This window comes from Sapajus apella, unplaced genomic scaffold, assembly GCF_009761245.1.
Source record: "Sapajus apella isolate SASKATOON/1434 unplaced genomic scaffold, GSC_monkey_1.0 scaffold6, whole genome shotgun sequence".
Classification (NCBI taxonomy): domain Eukaryota; kingdom Metazoa; phylum Chordata; class Mammalia; order Primates; family Cebidae; genus Sapajus; species Sapajus apella.
This window is the reverse complement of record NW_022436946.1, coordinates 37,958,726-37,982,998: the sequence shown is the minus strand read 5'-3', so window position 1 is coordinate 37,982,998 and position 24,273 is coordinate 37,958,726. Positions and strand designations below refer to the sequence as shown.

Here is a 24,273-nt window from a genome sequence, read left to right as displayed (position 1 = left end):
GAATGTTGTAGCTCACCAACCCATCCAGAATCCTCAGTGAGCAGCAACTTGGGGCACCCTGCACCCCTGTAGCCAAGCATTTTGTTTGTACATCAAGCTCTGGCTTTTCTTACAGCCCCTTATCTAGTAGAGGAGACAGATTAGAAACTCCTGTTCAAAGGGAAGTGATGGGAGCCCAGATGTTCAATTCCCAAAGGAGTTAAGGGCAGCTGCCCTCTCTCTGTACTCTGTGACTTTGAGGGCTTACCTGTTCCTCCTCTCGTTCGCAAGGTCCCTGTATGAGACGAAGAGTTCACACCTCCAAAGACAGTGAGTCCTTGGCCCCCGGCTGCGTGGAAGTTGTTGTAGTTGGGGATGGAGGTCACGCCAAAGCTGGGGTAGTGCTGAGGGGTGGGGTCTGTGCCATAGCGGTACCCGGAACTCTGGTTCAGGCTGCCGTCCCTCTCCTCCGTCAGTTTTGTTGCTTCTTTATCCTTACATTGCACACAGCCCATTATCTAAATTCCTGCCAAGGACAAAAAGGGGACACGTAAGCTGGGATGCCCCCTAGTGGCTGGGTTGTTCTACGGTTAGCGAGAAGTAATTGACGAGGCTCACTGTTGGCTATTTCAGGCCTGTGGGGGCATGAGGGAAGGCAGTGGCTTGGGGGGTGGTTAGTAAGAGGAAGCTTAGTTCTCTTGACCCCACAATCACATTTGTTCCCCACATGTTCTGGATGACAGCATCATCACAGAGCACATCGTTCACCATGCAGCAACTTTCCTCGAATGAGGCCTGTACTTCTTCAAATTCTCTAACAGCATATACTTGCCTAAAGACAATTGAATCATACTTACCAATTTTGCCTTGCTTTAGCCATCTAAAAAAATAACATATGCTCTGTAGAATGAGCCTATGCAACATTAGAATAAAAACTCCCGGCCGGGCGCGGTGGCTCAAGCCTGTAATCCCAGCACTTTGGGAGGCCGAGGCGGGTGGATCACAAGGTCAAGAGATCAAGACCATCCTGGTCAACATGGTGAAACCCTGTCTCTACTAAAACTACAAAAAATTAGCTGGGCACGGTGGTGCGTGCCTGTAGTCCCAGCTACTCAGGAGGCTGAGGCAGGAGAATTGCCTGAACCCAGGAGGCGGAGGTTGCGGTGAGCCGAGATCGCGCCATTGCACTCCAGCCTGGGTAACAAGAGCGAAACTCCCTCTCAAAAAAAAAAAAAAAAGAATAAAAACTCCCGTCAGGGCACAGGAAATTGAAGGAAGAGGGCACAGAAGTGTTGGATAAGTCAGAACACAACTTCCAATCAAGTCACTAGACTGTTTCACTCATGGGTAACTAACCTTCAGGCACAAAACTGGTCAATTTTAAGCACTAAGATGATGCTAAGCATCGAAACTAAGAATTAGTCACTGGATGAAAAATAAAATCGGCAGAACCTAAGAGGTTCGAGTATATTTGCAGGATATCATGATACCCTATAGTAACGAAATCACTTAAAGCTGCTAATTAACTTTTCAGATTTCCATTAGCTTTTGACATCCTTCAAAAACATAAAAAAAACATTCCCATGTTCTGGAGTTAGTGGTGGATTACCCACCTGAGCTGTTGCCAACCCACCCTCCTCAAACCCTCTTCCCCCAGGCTCCTCATCATAGTAAATGGCACTGCCAGTGACCCAGTTGCTCCAGTCAGCATCCTGAGAAGCATCCTCATTTCCTCCTTCTTGTTTACTTTTCACTCTTCCTGTCTCAGCTCTCCTATTCAAACATGCCCAACTTTTCAAATCCTCAAAGACTCCATTCCTCTACCCGCTTCAGGCCTTGGAACATAGCCTTGAACACTTTTTCCCCTTCCTCTTTGATATGCGATGTACCCTTCATGTCCTAGTTAATAAGGCACTGCTTCCTCTGCAAGGCTTTCTCCGACTGCCCTGCCCCTCCAGGCTGGGTTGTGCTTTCCCAAGTGCTCCCATGGCATCCCAATCTCCCTCCTTCTTGCACACTTGGCGCCATATTAAAACAGCGCCTGTCCACTTGTCTCACTGCCCAGTGGACTGTGAGTTCCAGGAAAGCGGGACCCTGTCCATTTTTGTGACAGCTACATTGCCAGTGCCTGGCACAATAAATAGCAACCAGATGAGTGAAGATTTTGTAGCCTGTATGTTTCTCTTTTGCCCTTTCTTTACCTCTGTATCAAGGCCAATCCCTCCTGTGACTTTTAAAAATTTTTTTTGAGATGGAGTCTCACTCTGTTGTCCACGCTGGAGTGCAGTGGTGTGATCTTGGCTCACTGTAAACTCCGCCTCCCAGGTTCAAGCGATTCTCCTGCCTCAGCCTCACAAGTAGCTGGGATTACTGGTGCCCACCACCATAGCCAGCTAATTTTTTTTTTTTTTTTGTATTTTTAGTAGAGATGGGGTTTTACCATGTTGGCCAGGCAAACTCCTGACCTCAAGTGATCTGCCTGCCTCGGCCTCCCAAAGTGCTGGGATTACAGGTATGAACCACCGTGCCAGGCCTCTCCAGTGACTTTTATCAGCAATGTACCTTGCATTTTAAAATCTACTGGTATATGTCTGAGAAGCAAAGAAGATTCAGAAATATAAGGTTGTTAAAGGGTCCCACTTTGGACTTACAATACCCCATCAAGCTGACAGGGGTCAGGTAGAACAGGCAGTGAAGGTGCCTGCCAAAACTGCAAACCAGCCCATTTGGGACCAAAGAATCAAATAAGAAACACATGACATCATGTGTAATAACATTTATTCACTGGGGAGGACACAGTTGGCACAGGATGGGAAGGGCTTCGGGTGGCAAAGGAGAAAGTACACTTTTCTATATTATCTTGCAAACCAATGCGGGAGGTGCCACATCAGACAGGGAAGCTCTCTGGGCGCTCTTCTGAGCACTGCTTTTCTGCTGGAGTGGGTGATGGGAGCACTATCAGACTGTTCTAAAGCTCTCTCATATTACGTGTTTCAATAAATACTTACTGAATTGAATGTCAGTTCTTGAGAATGAAAATGTTTGGAAAAGAGACGCCTACTGCTTGAGCTGAGCTCACCAAATCTGGAACACATTTACTACTAAATCATTTGAGATTAGCTTACAGTATACTGTGTCCAACATGCTTTGTAACTTAACGGTAAATGGATGTGATTTAAACAAGTTTCCAATAGGAAATGCAAGCTATTTCCAAGGCATGATGTGCTAAAGGAATTTCATCATCTGTTGTTGATGTTGCTTCATCAGACTGAAGCTACCTTGCTCATACAATATGAACTCTTTCATGGTGGAAAGTTGCTCTACATTTCTGTAAAGGCCAGACAGAAAACATTTCTTGTCCCACATGCTTTTTTTTTTTTCCCCAGGAATTTAACTGATCTACTGTAATTAGAGAATGTGAGACCTGAGTCACAGAATCACATCACTGACACCAGTGGTTCTCAGCTAGGGGTAACTTTACTGCTCCCCCACAAGAGAGATATTGGGCAATGTCTGGAGGCATTTTGGGTTGTCACACTCAGAGGGGAGGGGTGACACCTAGTGGGCAGAGGCCAAGAATGCTGTTAAAACAACCTGCAGTGCACAGGGCAGCCTCCTACAAACAAGAGTTATTTGGCCCCAAGTGTTAATAGTGTTAAGTTCAAGAAATTCTGATTTATACAGGAGAAAGAATGCTTCCCTTACATGGATGTGATTAACATGCAACCCAGTATGCTTTCTTCAGGAGAACAGGCATGCTAGGTAGAAGCAGGCAGTTTTAAAGAGTGACATGAAGTGCTCTGATTTTTCTCTAGAAGTTTTCTCACCGTGATAGAGAAATAGAACCCAGAACTAATGAGAATGCTTATTGCAAACTACTCTTCCAACTCCAGCAAAACAAAATAAGCCCCATATCAGAACCCTGAAGAAAATAGGATCCTACATTTAACCAAACTAAGAAAATATAATCTTTCAAAATCCACTTTTAAAAAGAAATATACTGTAATAAGCAACTAGGAGCTTATATATAATTTTACGAATAGGGAAGAAAAATCATTAGCTATATTCGGTGTGCCCAGGCTCCTTGCTACCAGGCAAACTTTGGATCATTCATGCTAAAATACAAATATTCTTTATTATGCAGTTATGTGCTGTGGCTGTTATGTCCAATGCTGTAGGTGCATTGTGACATGGAATGCACTAATTCACTTGCTCTAGATCTGTGGGGTACCAGGAAACACTGTAATGCCATCATGAATGTGGAGCCATGGAGTTACTCTGATCAGGAAAATATCACGTGCCATGAACTGGTGGCTATAGTCCTCCGCAGGTTGTCATGCCTAGAAAAGCTGGTGGAAGGGTACTTTGACCAGTTGGATCCTATGCCTGTGGTCAAGGCGTGTGGATTACAGCTGTGAAGTCTCTATTCTCCAATTTGTTTGCAAAGGGAGGGGCCCTGTTTCTACTCTACAAATAGAACTTGATCTACTTAAAATTTCCCTAATCCTGTGGAGCTTATCAGATGCTCCAATAGTGTTAGGGAAGAGTTGGCAGACACAGGATTCAAGGAGCGCTGCACCCTGCTCCCATAAGTAGGGCAGACATTATCAACAGATCAACAGATCTCAGCCCTTTCTGCTGCCATGCCACAGGAGCTATGCTTCTTCACATAGCTCTGTAGTGACTGACAGAAGCTGACCTAAAGGATTGAATCTATCTATTACCACAGGAACAGGGTGCTTTGATCCAAGATGAGTCTGGTTGAACATACACTCCCTCCTCCTGATGCTACAGACCACAGTCCAGTCTACAAGATGCACATTAAATACAGACACATTCATATGTCCTCATGCGCCAATAAATAAAGTAATGCCAGTAGGCCCAAGTTATAAGCTTGCAGGACGCGTGATAAGATTTCAGGTGTGTGCAGGACCTAGGTATGAAAAATGGAGAAAGGGCCACTGGCAGTCTTCTGCATAAGCAAATTACTTTCTCTTGAGACACAGACACTTGCAGGCGGAGGAGGAATGGCAGGAAGAGGAAGTGAAACTGACAACAAATAACTTTAATTTCAGCGGTATAAGCGCTTTTGTCTCAGAAGCCAATGTAGGTGGGTGTGAAGAAATGACAGCCCTTAGGCATACTCCCTGCCCCTGACAGCCCCCAGGAGACAGCCCAGACTTTGGAAAGTGACAGGTAAAGCCACATTTGGCCTGTACTTAGAGGTGGCATGTTTCCTGGTATCATAATGGATGTAAAAGAACAAGGAAGGGAACTGAACTAAGAACCTGGAAACCAAATGCAAGCAACTGAGATGGGGGCAGTTGAAAAATGAATTTAAAGCTGAATTGCAAATCAACTGCATGGTTTCACACTTTTCTAGGAAAAAGCAAAAACTGGAAGCTTAACAGGCAAACACTTTTTCAGTCAGCAGGAATGGCATTAGGAAAAGGATAAGATGTGGCAGAGACACATCAGAAATTATTTGACTTCCGATAGAAGATTCATGGCAGGGGGCTCTTGATCCTTGTAAAATTAGAAACTCCCATAAGAATCTACTTGAGGACTTTTGCTACATTCTCAATGGAGAGAGTTAATCCCTTGAAAGCCTAGGAAAGCCTTTCTTTAGTTTTCCCCATGTAATTGCCGGGAGCAGGACATTTAGAGACTGCCGAGCAGCAATGAGGTTGGGCCACAGAACCTGTCACCCAAATTTCCTAATTTCCCAGCACCTTTCAATCCTTTACAATAGGGCTTTTCTCCTTTGTAGCACACTGCATCAGATTATCCAGACACCCCATCAGTGAGTGCAGGCAGTGCTGCCTTCTGGTGACAGCTGGGATAGAAGGGCCAGGGAGGACTGGGGAGGCTGAACAGAAAGCAGGGCTATGCTGGCCACTCTCGGGATCACAAGCATTTCCCAAGGTACTGAAGCAAGGAAAAAGTCACTGCTGGGTTGGCACTCTGGAGATGTTAATATTCAAGGGCTGAACCGCTTTCAGCATTAGTGCTGGGTTCCGCCAGTGGCCCCAGCCCAGCTAAGAAAAAAAGCACGCAGGACTCTGCCAGTGTGGGAAAGTCCTCTCCATGCTGCCAACTGGAGGCAAGGAGTAAAAATATGTGTCTTGCTAAATGACAGTGTGGTAGGCAGAATTCTGAGCTGTCTGCCAAGATGCCTGCTCCTGGTGTACATGCCCTGTAAATCCCTAGGACTGACGAATGATGGGGTCATCATTCCATGAATGGGTTATGTTATTTGGCACAGCTGACTTTGAAAGACCATCCTGGGTGGACCTGACCTAATCAGGTGAGCCCTTGAAAGGCATGGCAGTTCCTGGAAAAGTAGATTAGAAGTGGCCTTCGTTGTGAGCAAGATTCTCCATGGCTGGTTTTAAAGATGAAGGGGCTGTGTGGCCAGACACATGGGTGGTCAGAGTTGAGAAGAGCTCACAGCTGGCAGACAGCAAAGAAACAGGATGTCAGTCCTACAACCATGAGGAACAGAGTTTGGTCAAGAACCTGAATGAACCTGGAAATGGATTCCTCCCGAGTCAAGCCTTCAAACAACATAATCAGCTAACACTTTGATTTCGGCTTTGCGGAGCAGAGAACCCAGCCCCTCTGAGTCTGGACTTGTGACTGACAGAAATGTGAGGTAACAGATGGATGTTGTTTTAAGTCACTAAGTTTGTAGTACTTTGTTGGGCAGCAGCAGAAAACTAATACATGTTTTGGTGGGATGGGCACCATGGGGATGATGGCTCCAATCTCAGCAGTCATGACCAATATCCAATGAGTGTTCCCTGTAGCCTAGATGAAGGCTGGACACTGGAAAATTCTGTCCCATTAAAATCTAGTAATAACGCTAAAACACAGGTATTGCTATTTCCCCACACTTTACAAGGGAGGAAAAGAGGGGTTGTCCACAGCTACGTCAGTCGTAGAGATGGGATCGGAAACCAGAACGCCTGATTCCATGGCCAGCACACAGAATCTCTATACTAGAGCTGTCTTCTGACCATGGAATCCTGGCCAGTCCATGCACGGGTGTGAGTGTGAGGGCTGCAGACATTGAGGGAAAAATCCTATAGGGAAGAATGGGTTCCAGAGAGCTCAGTTTCTCACACATCATGATATGGTTTGGATCTGTCCCCACCCAAATCTCACATCAAATTTCAATCCCCATAATCCCCACGTGTCAAGGGCAGGACCAGGTAGTGGCAACTGAATCATGGGGACAGTTCCCCCATGCTCTTCTCGTGATAGTGAGTTCTCACGAGATCTGATGGTCTTATAAGTGTCTGGCATTTCCCCTGCTTGCACTTACTCCATCCTGCTGCCCTGTGAAGAAGATGCCTGCTTTTCCTTTGCCTTCTGTCATAATTATAAGTTTCCTTACAAAAGAGGCCTCCCCAGCAATGCAGAACTGCGAGTCAATTAAACCTCTTTTCTTTACAAATTACCTGGTCTCGGTCTTGGGTATTTCTTCACAGCAGTGTGAAAATGAACTGATACATACTATTAACAGAGGCACTGATTTCAGGGACTAGGCCTCACCTCCATCCCTAATTCACATCCCATTATCCCAAGACAGTGGCTTCTGTAGAGGTGCTGGACCACACTAGGTGCAGTGAGTCACCATCTTCCTTAGTGTGGTTTGGCATCTTAATGACTATTTGGGTGAATGACACTGAAGCAGCCTTTAATTTCCTCATCTTTCCTAGTCGTGGCAAGGGTATTTATAAGTACCATGAAGGAGTTGGCACTGGCTTCCTTGGTATAAAAATCAGCTTTCCTATTGCACTTAAAATATGATATGCTTTATAGGCAAAACTTTCTGGAACATATTTACTGCATAAACTGAGATACACATATAATGCCTCCACCAAGCACAAAATAACAGCTTTCTACTCTTGGTGGAGCCTGTGAGGGAGAACCCCTCGCCAAAAGCAAGTATTAAAATATTACAGTCTCTGAGGTGAGAAGATAGATGTAAAAGTGGGAATATACACAATGCAGACACTAGCCACATGCAATTATGGGAGAACAGAGCCTACTTAAAAATCAAACCCAAGCTTTGCTTCAGAAATAAGTGGAGTTGGACCCATTCGATCATTAATGCATGACTTTGCAAAGGCTCTCTGGAGGGGAAAGAGGATGAACCTTGTCTCACACTGCACAGCAAGGGAACCTAACTAACATACATCACTCTTAAAATGTCATGTTGCTTTAAGAATAAGCCATACTGCTGGCACCTAGAATATTTTTGTGGGTTCCCATCTCTGGCTTTTCTTGTTCAAATGACCCCAGGCTGAGAAGCAGCTGCTCACATCCCTGCAACAAACATGTTCTTTCCTTTCTGCATAACCTTCCATTTCTTGAGTTCGAAGATTCAAAAGTACTCAATAAAAGAGAAATGGAAGAATTGGACCCCAGTGGCGAGATTTAAGACTGCAGTGGGCCGGGCGCGGTGGCTCACGCCTGTAATCCCAGCACTTTGGGAGGCCGAGGCGGGTGGATCACGAGGTCAAGAGATCGAGACCATCCTGGTCAACATGGTGAAACCCCGTCTCTACTAAAAACACAAAAAAATTCAGCTGGGCATGGTGGCATGTGCCTGTAATCCCAGCTACTCAGGAGGCTGAGGCAGGAGAATTGCCTGAACCCAGGAGGCAGAGGTTGCGGTGAGCCGAGATCGCGCCATTGCACTCCAGCCTGGGTAACATGAGTGAAACTCCGTCTCCAAAAAAAAAAAAAAAGACTGCAGTCAACCGAATGCTGGAACCAGTCCCAAACCTAAGTGGCAAAATGAGGTTTTAACACCAAACTCTGGGAAGCCTCCAGGAAAAAGGTAAGAACATTTTCTTCTTAAGTTCATTTTGCTTTGGATCTCAGGGTTAAGACAGAGTGAAATGGTGATGAAAACAAGGATGATATGTTTTAACCCTTTCTATGCCAAAGGTTTCAGAAAGAATTAGAGCACAGGTTGTAAAGTTTTTTTCAGGATCCACCAACTGCCCTCAACCCTTTTTGGACCATAGAAGAATTCCTTATAGTTCATATTTTTAAATTTTATTTTAAATGGGATATAATTCATATACCATAAAATTTACCCTCTTGAAGCACACAGTCCAATGGCTTCTAGTATATTTATAAAGGAGACCATCACCATTACCTAATTCCAAGGCATTTTCACTGCTCCAGAAAGAAGCCAGTATCCATTAAGCAATCACTGCCCATTCCCTTCTCTCTCCAGCCCCTGGCCACCACTAATCTACTTTCTGTCTCTGTGGATTTGCCTATTCTGGACATTTCATATAAATAGAGTCACAAATGGCCTTTTGTGATTGGCTCCCTTTGCTTGGTATAATGTTCTCCAGGTTCATTCATGTAACATGTATTAGTACGTCATTCCTTTTTATCACTAAAAAGATTCCACAGTATGGATATACCAGCTGTTGTTTACCCATTCATCAATTGATACACATTTGGGTTTTTACTTTTTGGCTCTTATAAATAATACTGCAATGAACGGTCATGCTTAAGTTTTTCTATGGAGATATGTTTTCAACTCTCTTGGATTAATATTTTAATATGCAAGAAATTCATATAGATAAGAGAAACTCTAAGTTTAGGTAAAAAGAAACATGAATTGGCAACAACAACAAAAAAGGAAAAACAATTTGTTAAATATATGTGAGAATATTACCTTTGTAAGTACTCAGAGAAATACAATTTAGATTAGTGAGATACAATGTTTCATTTCTAAATTCACACATTAAAAAAAAAGTATGCTCAACAGTGGTGAAGTTTCCTTGAAACGAATATTACTATCTTACACTGCTGACAGAAGACCAGAAATCAGTGTAAAACCATTTGGTAAACCAATTTGGCAACATAAAAAATCTTACAAATGGGCATACCGGGACAGGTGTGGTGGCTCACACCTGTAATTCCAGCACTTTGGGAGGTTGAGGTGGGTGGATCACTTGAGGCCAGGAGTTCAAGACCAGCCTGACCAACATGGTGAAACCCCATCTCTACTAAAAATACAAAAATCAGATAGGTGTGGTGGCAGGCGCCTGTAAACCTAGCTACTTAGATGTCTGAGGCATGAGAACTGCTTGAACCAGGGAGGCGGAGGTTGCAGTGAGCCGAGATGGCACCATTGCACTCCAGCCTGGGCGACTGAGTGAGACTGTCTCCAAAAAATAAGAAATTCAAAATTAAAAATAAAAATAAGAAAAAGGGTGTTGGGGGGCAGGGCATGTCCTTTAACCTTGTAACTGTGTGCTAAAGACATGCCTTTTAAAAATGACATGAAGTGGTTCTATGAAATATTATTTATCACTTGAAAAGTTAGAAAACTTGTCAGTTGTTTAGCATGAGGGCAATGGCTAAATTATAAGGTATGCCCATAAAGACAAGTTAAGCAGAAATTAAAACTTATATTTACTGCAATGATCAGCAATATGGAAAAAATGTTCATGTTATATTAGGAAGTATCACATGATTGCAACTATTTAACAAATGTCTAGAAAACTCTTAAGAAGGAAACATGCTGAGATTATGGCGGTGTGTGGCTGACAACACTACGAGCAACTGTCCTGTCTTTGCTCTCTGTGTCTTTATTTCTCAGATGTCTATACCAAGAATGTTTTTATAACGAGAATAAATTGACTTTATTTTTCCATAAGTTCCCTTTAATCTTATCAGCTACTGGTTGAATTTGTATGTAAGTTGAAACAACCATACATGGAGAGAGTGTCTGATTCCGAAGCCTGTTGAGAGGCAACTCCTTCTAGAAGGTGTGAAGGCTAACAGGTACCCAAGAACAGTGAGACTGTTGAGCGTGTTCTCGTAACTAATGTGCTGGGAAGCGAGCAGTGAGGGGTGTGCGGGGAGTGGGTGGTGAGTGCACGCTGATGAACAGCTACAAAACTCTAATTAAGGGCACAAAAAAGCAAAGCCACATGCGGAGGACCCTGTAGGGGACAAGTGCGGAATCTGGGATAACCGAACCAACAGTAGGGTGGCTGGATTAGTGAGTTTTTAAGAACCTTTGGGCCACAAGTCCTAGGTACTTGGGGCCACCCACTAAACTCAGAATGACGGTACTCATTCAAATCGACCTTGGCACCTAACCAAGGCAATTTGATTTGTGAAGTGTCTGGAGGAGCTCTCTGTGAGTGAGGTCATGAAGACCACCCCCTGGGCTTGGCTCTAGGAAGGTGGAGAGGATGAAACAAAGCACCTTTGTTCTCTGGATGCTGATTGGTCGGGGAGGGAAGGGGGCCTATCTTCGCTCTTGTTATCTTCACCCTTTCCTGTTGGGACACTCAGCTGGGCATTTTAATGCTTTGACTTTTGAGCCACCACCCCCAGGACCTGGGGCAATCCAAGCAGAGCACAGAACAGTAGGTCACACTGGTTCATGCGACCTGAAAATTTTCAGAAACACTAGGCACAGGAGAGATGTTTCTTCCTGATGTTGATATCCAATCATGTATCTTTCTACCCTCCTCACCCTCATTCTATAAAAACAACGAACCAGAGAAAAAGAGAAAAGAAAAACAAAAATGTGGGCTTCTACTCATGAACCAGCAAAGAGAAACAGAAAGGTCAGTGTCACATCTGGGCCACAGTGGCAGACTGGCTTTCTGGGCTGCGGCTGTTTAAGGGACAGTTGTGGCAGAACTGGCCGAGGGCCCAAGGGTCAGGGTGTCACCTGGCGGAGCAACAAGAAAACACATTAGCACAAAGCGGCTGTCTGAACAGGCGTCATCAACGCCCCCTCCCCGAGTACAAGGGTTGCTGAGAATGAAAGCCGAGGAGGTTCACTCTCCAAGGCCGAACAAAAACCCGCCCTGCCAATCTTCCCAGCCTCTATAGAGGTTCCCCGCCAGATGATTCTGCAAATGTGGCCTCATCCTTTCAAAAAAAACAGTGCATTCTTTTTCTCTTTCTTTAATTCACTAGTTCCAGTCAAGAAGATCCAATTCCTTTAAAGACACAGAAAAGACTTTGGAGAAGGAAATTTGACTTCTTTTGCCTTTGAGCTCATAGCACAATGCTTGTGGTTTCCATGTCTCCCATTTTTGCTGATCATTTATCTGGTTATGAAGTCAGAGCCCAATCTCAATCTACCAGCCTGAGAATTTGTTTGTGAGGCCACTTGCACGGTGTTTTTGGGACAGAGGCTGGTGTCTTTCCTTTGAAGAAGAACATGAAGCCCGGTCCCCCGGCCCCTGGGTCTTTATGTTGGCACTCTATTCGAGCTGCCAGAAATCAGCAATAACAGCAGGGATAACTTTTGTATCCACTGCCCTGGTATAGAATTTCAAAGCTTCTTGCAGCTGTTTTGGTGTGAATGCTGATAAAGTAGGCAGTCAGAAAGCATAACTCTATTCAATTCCTTGGCCTCTTTAGGGCGCGTGGTGGACAGCAACAAAGGGAGCAGAGAGGCAAACTCCAGGCAGCCTCCTCCTATACTTTATTGCCAGAAAGAAAGGAGGGTGGTCTCTGTCTTCCCTGATGTTGGTTTCCTTACCCTGAGTGAGCCCAGGGTAGTTGACTGTCATGCGTGTCTCAGTAAAGTTTTCACTAGAGGTCTGCATTTATGAATGCAAATTGAGTGCTAAGAGAGACACAGAAGAAATGAAAGGATGGAGATCAGTAAGAGGAAGACAACGTGGGACCACCAGAAGGCAGTCAGTGATGCTTTCCCTGGCAGCAAAGAAAAAAACAGTATTTGGGATGACTAGCTGTGGCTACTCAGTGGGAAGGATGTGTGCTCCGTGGGCTAGACCACTTGTGAATGACCTACTTAACACCTGATGGAAGCCCAGTCAGGTTTTTCTTAACAAGTCCAAAAAAGGGAGCACTGGGTTTATATACCAGCATGCATTGTGCAAACACTACTGCTTGTGAAAGTTATGGTAAAACAATTTAGTAGTGACTTTTCACTTGGCATATGAATGAGGTAGAGAGCACATTTTTTTTTAAGTGTTGTCCTGCAGAGTAATTAAACTTGAAGTTCACTCCTCAAAGATGGCACAGCAGCTTATCTTCCCTTTTTTCTAGGAGCTTGTGGGATTCTGGTATCAAGCAGGGTTGTCCTAAGTCTAAAGGGACACAGACTTGGCAACCTTGCAGTCTAAATCCATGTCACTGAAAGTAAGCAAGCAGTGGAGGGTGAAGGCAGGTGAAGGGTGTGCCAGACTGCCTGCTGTCCCCTTGCTGTCCCACCAAATCCACCCCACCGTCCTCTATCATAATAGCTTTAGTGAGGCCTCCAGCTTTGCAGCAGAAGACTGCATTTTCAGACTCTCTTGCAGCTAGTTGTGACCAGGTAACCTAACTCTGGTCAACTCGTTGTGACCGGGTATAATATATTTAACGCCTGAATCCTTCAAAAGGGAGCTGGTTGCCCTCTACTTTCCTTCCTACTTCTTGTGGGCTGAGAAGTGGGTGTGGCACTGGTGAACTGCCTTCAACAGACAGAGGATGGCAACCCAACAGGGAATGGCAGGACCATAGGACAGAAGGAACCTGGGTCCCAGACAGCCTCATGGAGCACAGCTGCTTGTCTATGCTAAAGCACGGACCACTGACCTGAACACAAGAGGCATGAATATCGATCTTGTGTGGGCCACTGCTTCTTTGGGAGGAGATGGGGGAGTGCATGCAGTGGCATCTTTGTTATAACAGGGAGTCTGCAGCAACACACAGAGGAAGAGAATCTAATACAGAGGTCAAAGAGTGGCTGTGTAGGCTACATGTCCCCCCCACCTCTCCGAGAACCAATAAGAACTTCTGATTACCTTTGACACAAACAGTTAAACTCGAATTAAGGCAAGTTAGTAGGATAGTAACAACAATAAGAAATAATAACAACGCCAACCACTTTTTGAGAACTTATTTTCTGCTTGACCCTTTACATATGCTATCTCATTTAATCCTCAGAGCAACTTTGCAAGTGTATTTCACAGTCAAGGAACTTTGGGCCCACAGAACTGGAGTAACTTTCCCGAGTTACTCAGGCTGTGGGACCTGGATATGGATCTAGATCTAATATGCTCACACCTTCTACCTACTACACCATGCTATTTTTTGAGAAGGATGCTCTGCTCCTAGGTCCAGCTTGGGATTGGTTCCCAAGTCTCCAGGACATGTTAGCCTGGAATATCAGGCTTCTGCTTTAGAGAAGGTCTGCAAGCAGTGCATTAGCTCAGAACCAGGCTGCTGAGCAGCCCTGCGGCACAGAGCATGTCACTCTGAGGTTTTGGAGCCCAGTTTCCACATCAGTGGAGCTAAGTGGGCTTCCAAGCCGGGCATGGTTGCTCAAGCCTGTAATCCCAGCACTTTGGGAGACTGAGGCAGGCAGAATACTTGAAGCCATGAGTTGGAGACCAGCCTAGGCAACGTGGAGAAACCCCATCACTACAAGAATACAAACATTAGTCAGGCATGGTGGTATGCGCCTGTAGTCTCAGCTACTTGGGGGGCTGAGGTGGAAGGATCACTTGAGCTCGGGATTTTGAAGTTGCAGTGAGCCATGTTCATACTACTACATTCCAGCCTGGGTGACAAAGCGAGACCCTGTCTCAAAAAGAAAATGTGGGCTTCAACAAGGAGCCCTCCGGAGTTCACACCAACGCTGAAGGCGCCCAGAGACCTTCTGCACACATTGAGCAGGACCACTGAGTCCACACACAGCTCTCAGCCCTTGGCTGAACCTCAGGAATTGTGAGGACTCATGGAATGACCTGACCAAGTGCTCAGGTTTGGCCATAAATGCTCAGGTGCCCCCTGCTATGCCAGAGCCTTGAGAATAGTACATTATGAGAGTTTTAATGATGAGAGAAGAGCTAGGCATTGCTGTGTCCTACAGTTTTTATTTAATTTTTTGCCCTATGGTTGAAAGTACTCTTTCTTACTACAGTTTTCAGTAGACCTATGCCTTCCACTTGCCTTTGTTGCTAAAATGAAGAATAACTTATAATGTGGCTCAACCTATTCTGGCGTTCGTGACATGCTGTGGTCTTGACCCTCCTCCCTCAACACAGGGAGGCTCCACTTCTCTTTGGCTCTACCCTACAGCGTTGCTAGGTACAGCTGTTCTCCTTCTGAGCTGCTGGAGATGAAGTTAGAAAGAAAACAATAACAAGAATAGAGAAACGCCCCCCAACCCCAAACAAAAGTTACTCAGAAATCACCATAGTAACAAATCACCAGTTTTCAACTGTTTCATTTCCCTTGCACTTTTGTTTCTCTGTACATATCCTTTTATTTATATTCAGCCCCAACTCTAGCCTTTATTCAGCAGGCATATTTTGATCCCCTTTATGTGACAGGCACTGTGCTAAGGGCTGTGGGTATGAAGTCAAGCGCCCATGGCCTCTGTCCTCAAGGAGCTAATATATACTTAAGAGGGAGACAGACAAGTAAGTCAAGGGACTCAGGTTGGAGAGGGGGCACAGAGGGAGTTCTAATTCATCCAGGTCAGCAATTGTGAAAGTGACTGGACATCAGCCCAGGCAGGGAGGAGATGGGCACTGCAGGCAAGGGAACAGCATATCTGAGGGCACAGAGGTGTGGAACAGCATGATGCCCTCAAAGAGCTATAAGTGTTCTTACGGCTTATTTATGTCCATATTTATGGAGCACTCAAATATGTGGCAAGCATATTTCGAGGCTCTGGGTGCTAAGGCTGAAGAAGACAGGCTCCCTGCTCAAAAGGAGCTTATAGTTTAATGGGATTGAAATGTGTAGCGGGGTAAATGGCTGAGCTTGAGAAGCAGTCAGAAGCCCAGATCTTAAAGGACCATGGGGCCATTCTACTGAGCCCTCACTATGGTGCCTAAAGCTTTGCTATGTGCAATATGCAAATGATCTCCTTTGATCCATCAACAGCCTGTGCTGCTGGGTATTACTATTATCATCATCATTATCAATGAAGGGAGGTAAAGATTTTTTGCCTAAGGTTTCACAGCTAGGTTTAACTGCATTTTAACACGGATCTGGCTAAATCTGAGACCTATAAGCAAAAGCGTTTGCACATTATCCAACTGACACTGGGTCTTGACAGACACATACTGAAACTGGGGAAAAAAGAGAAGCATGGCGGGGTGCCAGACCAAGAGGCCAAGGGTAGAAAGAAACTGCATGTAGGTGGCTGGACAGGGGCATAACTAAGTAAGATGTGACTTCCTAAGTGGACGAATGACTCTCCATTCTAACTACCTATCTATGCATAATTCCTAAACAACCCCCAATTGTGGCAAAGCTGCAGCTTTTGTTACATGTGAGAATAAAGATCTAAAATCATAAATGGCTGCAGAGGTGATTTACTATGGATAAGTGACATTATCTGAGAGCCATGGCACACAAAAAACTGTATCATTTGGGGCTGGTAGGAGTGAGAACAGGCTTATACAATTGCATAGGTGGCTGCCTAAACATGACAAGGACAAGTTACACCGCAGACAGACATCTGCAATGCAGGTCATCAGAAGAAAGACAAGAATGCCCACTGAAAAGGGCATGTAACAAGTAGAATCCCACAACAGATGATGTCACAAGAGGATCCTGAAGGAGTGGCTTGGGTTAGAGGTGCAGATGAACGTGAGGTCACAGGGGATCACCACCATTCTCCTCCACGTGTGGAGGGGTCTGCTCTGTCAAGTCAAACAGGAACATCTTTATCATGATGCAGAGTTACACTTCAGTTTTGCATGAAAAATGTAACATTAACATACTCTTTGTTAATGTTAGGACACAGCTTATTCTTTCAGTAATGACAGCTCTACTCACATCTACAGGCTCAGCACCGTCAGAGGATGGAAATTCTTGCTCATCCACCAGCAAGAGTCATCCATCAGCAGCTCTGGCAGAAGCACTTTGTCCCAGCACTAAGCAGAACCAGCCTGTCCTGAGAGTTCATGGTGAGTTCCAATGGAGCTGCCTTAGAAGACTCCAGGTCATGATGGCCCAAGTGTGGTTTCATGATCTGCCCCAGTTCTGGCTCAATACAAGCCAAATTGGCCCAGCCAGGTAACGATGGTACACACTTGGAATAAGCCCAGACAACAGCTTTGTCATAATTCTTTTTGACAAAGGCCGACCTGACAGGCTGATTTCCAGCCCACACGAAACAAAATGATCCTGTGTGCAACCAGCCTACATGCACCGAGTGTTCACCATTCCCCCAGGTTTCTTCTTTAATCTGGATGCACTAAATGCACTCCCTTCCAAGTCCCTTCATCATTTTCTAGCCATCTTGCTTCTCTCTTAAGACTTGTATTTTCTATATAGGTTTACTGATAAAATAAATATTGCTAACAGTGAGTGAATCTGTATAACTCTTACAGATGAGACTGATTATTTATACCAACTTCTACTTTTCCAAACCCACTAAACTGTTCCCTAACTTTGTTTTCCTTAACTATCTCAACTGTTTTAAAGCTGTTTCTGCTCTAACATGGTTGCTGGTTAATCATCCATTCTTTTCACTATTTCTTTTGTGCCTCAAACACTTGACTCTTTAAGTTAAAATAATGGTGTAGGTATAGGAATAAATAAACTTAGTTTCTCCTATACTTTTATAACATACATCTGACACCAAATACGTGGGTTTTTTTCCCTCACATATCAAGCAAGCAAGCAATTTTGCAGTGGACACAGCCGGATGTTCTCCAGTTTAATTCAATTTGGTCCCAATAGCTACCTAGAGATAGTGTCAGATCCTGCAGGTTGAGGGCAGTTCCACAAGACTGCTCCCCACTTCAGACATGAGTCACAAGCCCCAGGTTGTAGTGTGTGCTTCTAACACACTGGCTATAAATCAGGATCTCCATGATCCCCGCCTTGGGTTTGAATCATTTGCTACAGCAGCTCACAGAACTCAGAGATACAGTTATGTTTAGTAGTTCATTATAAAGGATATTTTAAAGGATACAGAGGAAGAGATACATAGGGTGAGGTATGGAGGAAGGGGCGTGGAGCGTCCATGCCTTCCGTGCCCACGCCACCCTCCAGGAACCTGCACATGTTCAGCTACCTGGAAGTTCTCCAGATTCTGTCCTCTTGGCTTTTTACGGAGGCCTCATTACATAAGCATGATGGATTAAATTGCTGGCCACTGGTGATCAACTTAAACTTCAGACCCCTTTTCTCTCCCTGAAGACTTGGAGATAGGGCTCAAAGTCCCAATCCTGTAATCCTGCCTTTCTCATGACCAGTCCCCATCCTGAAGACATTTACAACTTTAGAGATTCCAAGGATTTTAGGAAGTGTTTGCTAAAAAAACAATGACCAAATATACATTTCACAACATCACTAATAGGCTCAAATTTTCCTTTGACTGTTTTCCCATAACAAAACAAATAAACAAAAAAATACTTTTTTCTTTGGTACCAGAGCATTTTTGCTTTCCTGCTAGGCCAGGTGACAAAACTCTCACTCATTTTCAACCCAAACAACACAACATCCACCATGAGCTGTCATCCTTCATTCCTATATCATAATTCCAACATAAAGAAGCGATGCTACTGGCAGTATTTTCAGTCTGTTAGGATCAAGTACTGGTGAAAATGTGGAACAAGAAATCCACATACACCATTAGCAGGATGTCAACAACTTTCCGTTACTAATGAAGATGAAGATGTACCTACCCTATGAGCAGAACTCCACTCCTAGGCATACACCCCAAAGAACCATGTCTACCAGAACCAGGAAATACATGCACTCTGAGGGTTTAAGGTGAGGCTCAGGAATCTGAGGAATCTGCACTTTTTATAGGTCCACTGGTAATGTTACCTCCTCTCCTGCAGGGGTCTGGTACTCAAGGCTTACAACTTCAACTTAAATCTGTCTTTGGAGTCAGGTGCCCTAAAGGCTCATAGCTACAGCCACTGCAAAGCTCACTGGGGAGGAGTAATGGAGAATCACACATCCATCTGAGCTGTTGCTCCCTGGTCAGAGGCAGCCATTCTGAAGATCTGGGAAAATTCAGCGCAGTATCAGCGTGCTTGCTCACCAGCCGCCTGCTCTTCCTTCTTGGTCATCCCTCGAGGTCTGAGCAGGGTGTGGCTCAAACCCCACCTTATCTGGTGATGTGCTTGGGTTGGCATTGTCATCATCCTCATTTTCAATGCAAAGTCCTAAAGTACCCACCCAGACGTGGGGCTGCTATGAATGTGATGCTCCCTGCCTGAAAGAAGAAACATCTAGGTGGAGCTTTAGAAGGAGGGGTGAGCTCTGTGAAAGCTGGCCTTCAAGCAGTACTTTCAGATAAGGATGAGAAAGTGGAAGAACGAACCTCTTCTAGGGGAAGGGAAGGGAACGGGGTTTCTGCCTTCTGGTGTGAAGCTGCCCTCCCTCCTCCTGCTCTGTTCTCCCTAAGGGAAGTTGTATAATGGTGGCTCTGCTGCCTGCACTTCCATGCATTCCTCCTGCCAAGAATGCTTCTCTCCCCATCTCTACATGAAGCCCACGACCTAACTCTGTCCATTCCCATCACCCTCCTATTTTGAACTGAAGTCTCCCCAGGGCAAAGTGCCAATTACCATGTAGCTATTGTTTTTTTAGGTTTAAAGATACCTACAAGGTGTCAAAAGCTCTATAGGTTCCACTGGGCACCTGAAACCTGCCCGGTCCTTTGGTACCAGCAGTGCACGCAGGTGGAGACAATTTGTTTAAATTGTCCACTGAGGACAGTGAGGGGCTCTGGGAAAATGCACATGCACGGGAGACGCTGAGGCTCTGTAGACAGGAAACGGAGATGACAATATGAGGTGCACACAAATGGAGTCTGGAAAGGGCTTCAAGGAGGACACACAGGGAGCCCGTCTCCCCACAACTTGGCCACAGGCCCACAGTCCTGGCAGGGTTCTGCCTCCTGCCTGGAGATGCTGTGGTCCCACTGGAGCTGCCTGCTGCCTGCCCAGCTGCCTGTCTCAGGAGAGACCCCGCCGCTGGGCAGTTCGTGATTTGAGTGGCATGTGGGAGAGAAATAGAAGTGATTTTTCTTTTAATGGTTTCAATTCCACTACATCAGCTTCAAGACAGGTTTCTTTCCACTTCCCTCTTCCTCCTGTTCTTTTCCTTTCTCATTCCCTCAGGGTGTCAGAAGTGTAGAAAGCCATGATTAAGGGGAAGGGTTTCTATTTTGAGTAGGTGGTTAAAACTATTCTGGTTTCTTCCCTGTAAAATGTGGATTATGCCAACTATTAAAAATTACTTTAAATGTGTCCCAGAGATTCTGATATGCTGTGTCTTTGTTCTTGTTGGTTTCAAGGAACATCTTTATTTCTGCCTTCATTTCATTGTTTATCCAGTCAACATTCAAGAGCCAGCAAATCAAAACTACACTGAGATACCATCTCATGCCAGTTAGAATGGCGATCATTAAAAAATCTGGAGACAACAGATGCTGGAGAGGATGTGGAGAAATAGGAACACTTTTACACTGTTGGTGGGAGTGTAAATTAGTTCAACCATTGTGGAAGACAGTGTGGCAATTCCTCAAGGACCTAGAAATACAAATTCCATTTGACCCAGCAATCCTATTACTGGGTATATATTCAAAGGATTATAAATCGTTCTACTACAAGGGCACGTGCACATGAATGTTCATTGCAGCACAGTTTACAATAGCAAAGACCTGGAACCAACCCAAATGCTCATCGATGATAGGCTGGGCAGGGAAATTGTGGCACATATACACCATGGAATATTATGCAGCCATCAAAAATGACGAGTTCGTGTCCTTTGTAGGGACATGGATGAACCTGGAAACCATCATTCTCAGCAAACTGACACAAGAACAGAAAATCAAACACCACATGTTCTCACTTATAGGCAGGTGTTGAACAATGAGAACACATGGACACAGGGAGGGGAGCATCATACACTGGGGTCTGTTGGGGGGAAATAGGGGAGGGACGGGAGGGGGTGGGGAGTTGGGGAGAGATAGCATGGGGATAAATGCCAGATAGAGGTGATGGGGAAGAAGGCAGCAAATCACACTGCCACGTGTGTACCTATGCAACAATCTTGCATGTTCTTCACATGTACCCCCAAACCTAAAATGCAATAAAAAAATTACTGATAGAAAGTTACTGACACTTGACCATCTTTTATTTTTTATTTTTTGAGATGGAGTCTCGCCCTGACTGGAGTGTAGTGGCGTGATCTCAGCTCACTGCAACCTCTGCCTCCCGGGTTCAAACAATTCTCCTGCCTCAGACTCCCGAGTAGCTGGGATTACAGGCGTCCGCCATGACACCCAGCTAATTTTTGTATTTTTAGTAGAGATGGGGATTCGCCATGTTGACCAGGCCGGTCCTGACCTTGTGATCCACCCCCCTCAGCCTCCCAAAGTGCTGGGATTACAGGTGTGAGCCACCACCCCTGACTCACTAACCATCTTTTACCTTAAAAAAAAAAAAAAAAGAAAGAAGGAACAATTTTACATGGTTCAAATTAACAGAAAGCATCTAGAACGTTATCTGATCACATGGTAGGCGCTCAGCAAACCATAGCTATTAACATGCACGCATTATGTGAAGACAGGAGGTATGCCGAAGCCTGAGAGTTTTCTTGGTGTCATGACTGGCTTCTTGGTCCCAGGCACAAAGGAAATCCAGGGATTTGTGGGCTCCTCAGGCGATGGACAGTCTGCCACGCTGGTATACCACCAAGCTACGCCACCAAGCTAATCACCATGGATTAGAGACAATACTTAACGGGCTTAGCGGAGTGAACAACAACATAAATTGTTTTGATAAAAATGAAAAGAAAATAGAAAATGAAGAAAATATATTTCGTGTAACTTTGATTTGAAATGTCACTTGAGGAAAATGATGAGACAAGTCTTAATTATTTTAGGAGATTTATTTGCCAAAGTTAAGAACGCACCTGGGAGACAGGGCTATGCCTTTCTCTGAAGATGGTTTTGAGGGCTCCAAATTTAAAGGGGAAGGGTGGGGATATTGAGAAGCACACAGTTTTTACATAAACAAAAGGGGCAGAGGAAAAATGTGGGGAATTTGCATGTTATATAAGATAACACAGGCAAAATGGAGTAGGGGAACAATCAGTTATACATTTCTGTCTGGCTGGGCTGGGTGCTTGTACCAGTAAGGATAAGCTATCAATTTGCATTGCCCATGGTGACGTTTGAACAGTTCGCCAGGAATTTCCTTGTGGGCAAAATATGGGGGAGGCGGGTAGCTTTCTATCTTGTAGCCATCTTATTTAGGAACCAGAAGTGGGACGCGGTTTGCGTGATCCAGTTCCCAGCCTGACGTTTCTCTTTGGTTAAATGAGTTTGGGGTCCCAAAATTTAATTTCCTTTCACACAACTCAGAAAGAATCCGTGGCCTGGAATTTGCAAATAGTACCACTATAGTCTTATAACACTCAAGTTTTTCAATGTATTAGTTGGAAGGAGGGGAAACAGAGTTGTTTATCTTTTAGAGGAAAAAAGGAGATTTTACTACAATTCTTGAGTTAAAATGTCGGTCTGAATCACATTACCAAAGGGCCAATTTTAGGGGTCACTAAAACTAAGGCACTCCAGTTGTATGGCATTTCTCCATGTGATAAGCTAATTTTTACCTAAATACTACTGTTCAAGTGCACACCTTTCAGAAGTGCTACTCTGATGACTGATAACACAGAGAAGGCAAATGGGTCTCAGAACAGAAAGGGTTACATTAGCTCCATGACTCCCTCAAAGCCACAAGGAGATGGTTCTGAAAGTCCTAGCCTGGGCAGTGTCTTCTTGATCTGGTACGATATCAAATCAGAAATTCAAAGGAAATTAGAAACACGTGGGTTTGAAACAGCCATATACAGATTCCTTAGGTCTCTTGTAACTCCACAAAGTGTCCTCAGCCTCTCCCATTACACTGTTCCCTACAGGGCTGGAGTTGCCTGACCACAGGGCTTCTGCTCAATGCTTTGGGAGAAGTGGTCCAAAGACCTTCCCAGAGCAGAGCAGATGGATCCAATTAGGAACTAGATGCTGGGGCCAGAACACCATCTCAGAGTCGTTTGAGCAAGGTCACCTGGTCCTTCTCCTTTACCTATGCTGATATAAGAGCAGGGGACTCTGCCAGCCAGATTAGACAATGACCCTTTGACCAGAATCAGATGATCTGGAGGGATCTCGCTTTGCAACATTCTGCCATTTCTGTAACGTGGCTTTTCCTGATGGTAACAGTTCTTGCTAACCATTTACCTACTGACATCTGTGCCCCACATTTATTTGTTTGCTGCAAACAGGCTCACTAGATTTAGTAATGAAAAGGAGGAAATGACAGAGGAAAAACAGTTAATTCAGGAGTGCCTGGAGAATCTCTAGAGTGTTGATGGTAAACCTGGCTCTGTGGTGTCACGGGCTGCCCAGTCCAGGAACTGTGTAAGGCTGACACCCAGCCATGGGATAAAAGTCAGCATATCTGAGGTCAATGATGCCATGAGCACAGAAGCCCTGTGGCTGAGATGGGGGAGGGCAGGGGCTTCTACAGCATACAAAGATTCTGTCTTTGTTTTAATTCATCTGCTAAAGTCTAAAATGCTCCCGACTTCTGGGTAGAGATAAAGTGCTGGGAGTGGTGATGGAGAGAAGGAAACCCAAATAGGAAACTGCAAACCAATTTGGTCACTTGAAGAGTTCTCTCTTTTGGAATCTGGCCAATTTCTCTTTTCTGTTAAATAAAAAAACTCCAACTATAACTTTTAGTCCTCCAGTTTTCCTAAGAAGGTGGAGAAAATGAAGGAGTCTGAGCAGAACGGAGAAAATAACTGGCCACTGTTGGGGCTGCAGGATCAGGCTGGTTACACATGCAGTGGGCTCCTGGAGACTCCTATGTGTGAGCCATGCAGACTTCTATGTGTGACCCACAGGTCAACTGAGCAGGACTGTAGCATGCACATGACACAGCCACTCAGAAGGTCAGGGAGAATTAGAGTACTTAAGACAACTGTCTGTACATGAAGAGTATAGATCTACGACTATTACCTGTTACAGATTTTTCTAATTACTTGAGAATGAAGATTAATAGCAGCACACAATATTAATATAGAACTAACAAGTTAATGATGTAATTCTATAATGGCAATAAGCAAAAACAGACTCAAACCCAGAGGCAAATCATTACTTTCTGTTTTTCCTTCATAAAAATGCCAGGGCTAGGACTAAGATGAGGTGACCGGTGCATCTGCCCTCAAAGGAACAAAAATTCATAGGAATGTTGCACTAACACATTGATCTTAATTACTGAG

General features: G+C 44.7%; 1 protein-coding gene across 9 annotated transcripts in view; it reads right to left on the bottom strand.

The window, feature by feature from the left end:
* Nucleotides 1-24,273, bottom strand: part of FYN (FYN proto-oncogene, Src family tyrosine kinase) — a 218,201-nt gene that overhangs the window by 59,082 nt on the left and 134,846 nt on the right. For 8 of the 9 annotated variants that reach the window (XM_032274998.1, XM_032275006.1, XM_032275001.1 and 5 more), the window contains one exon: nucleotides 248-505. In XM_032274998.1, the coding sequence (XP_032130889.1) occupies nucleotides 248-494 (247 nt within the window). In that variant the 5' untranslated portion in view covers nucleotides 495-505. Of the gene's footprint in view, nucleotides 1-247; nucleotides 506-1,592; nucleotides 2,067-24,273 lie in introns of those variants that run through there. The other variant, XM_032275004.1, reaches the window with a different exon arrangement.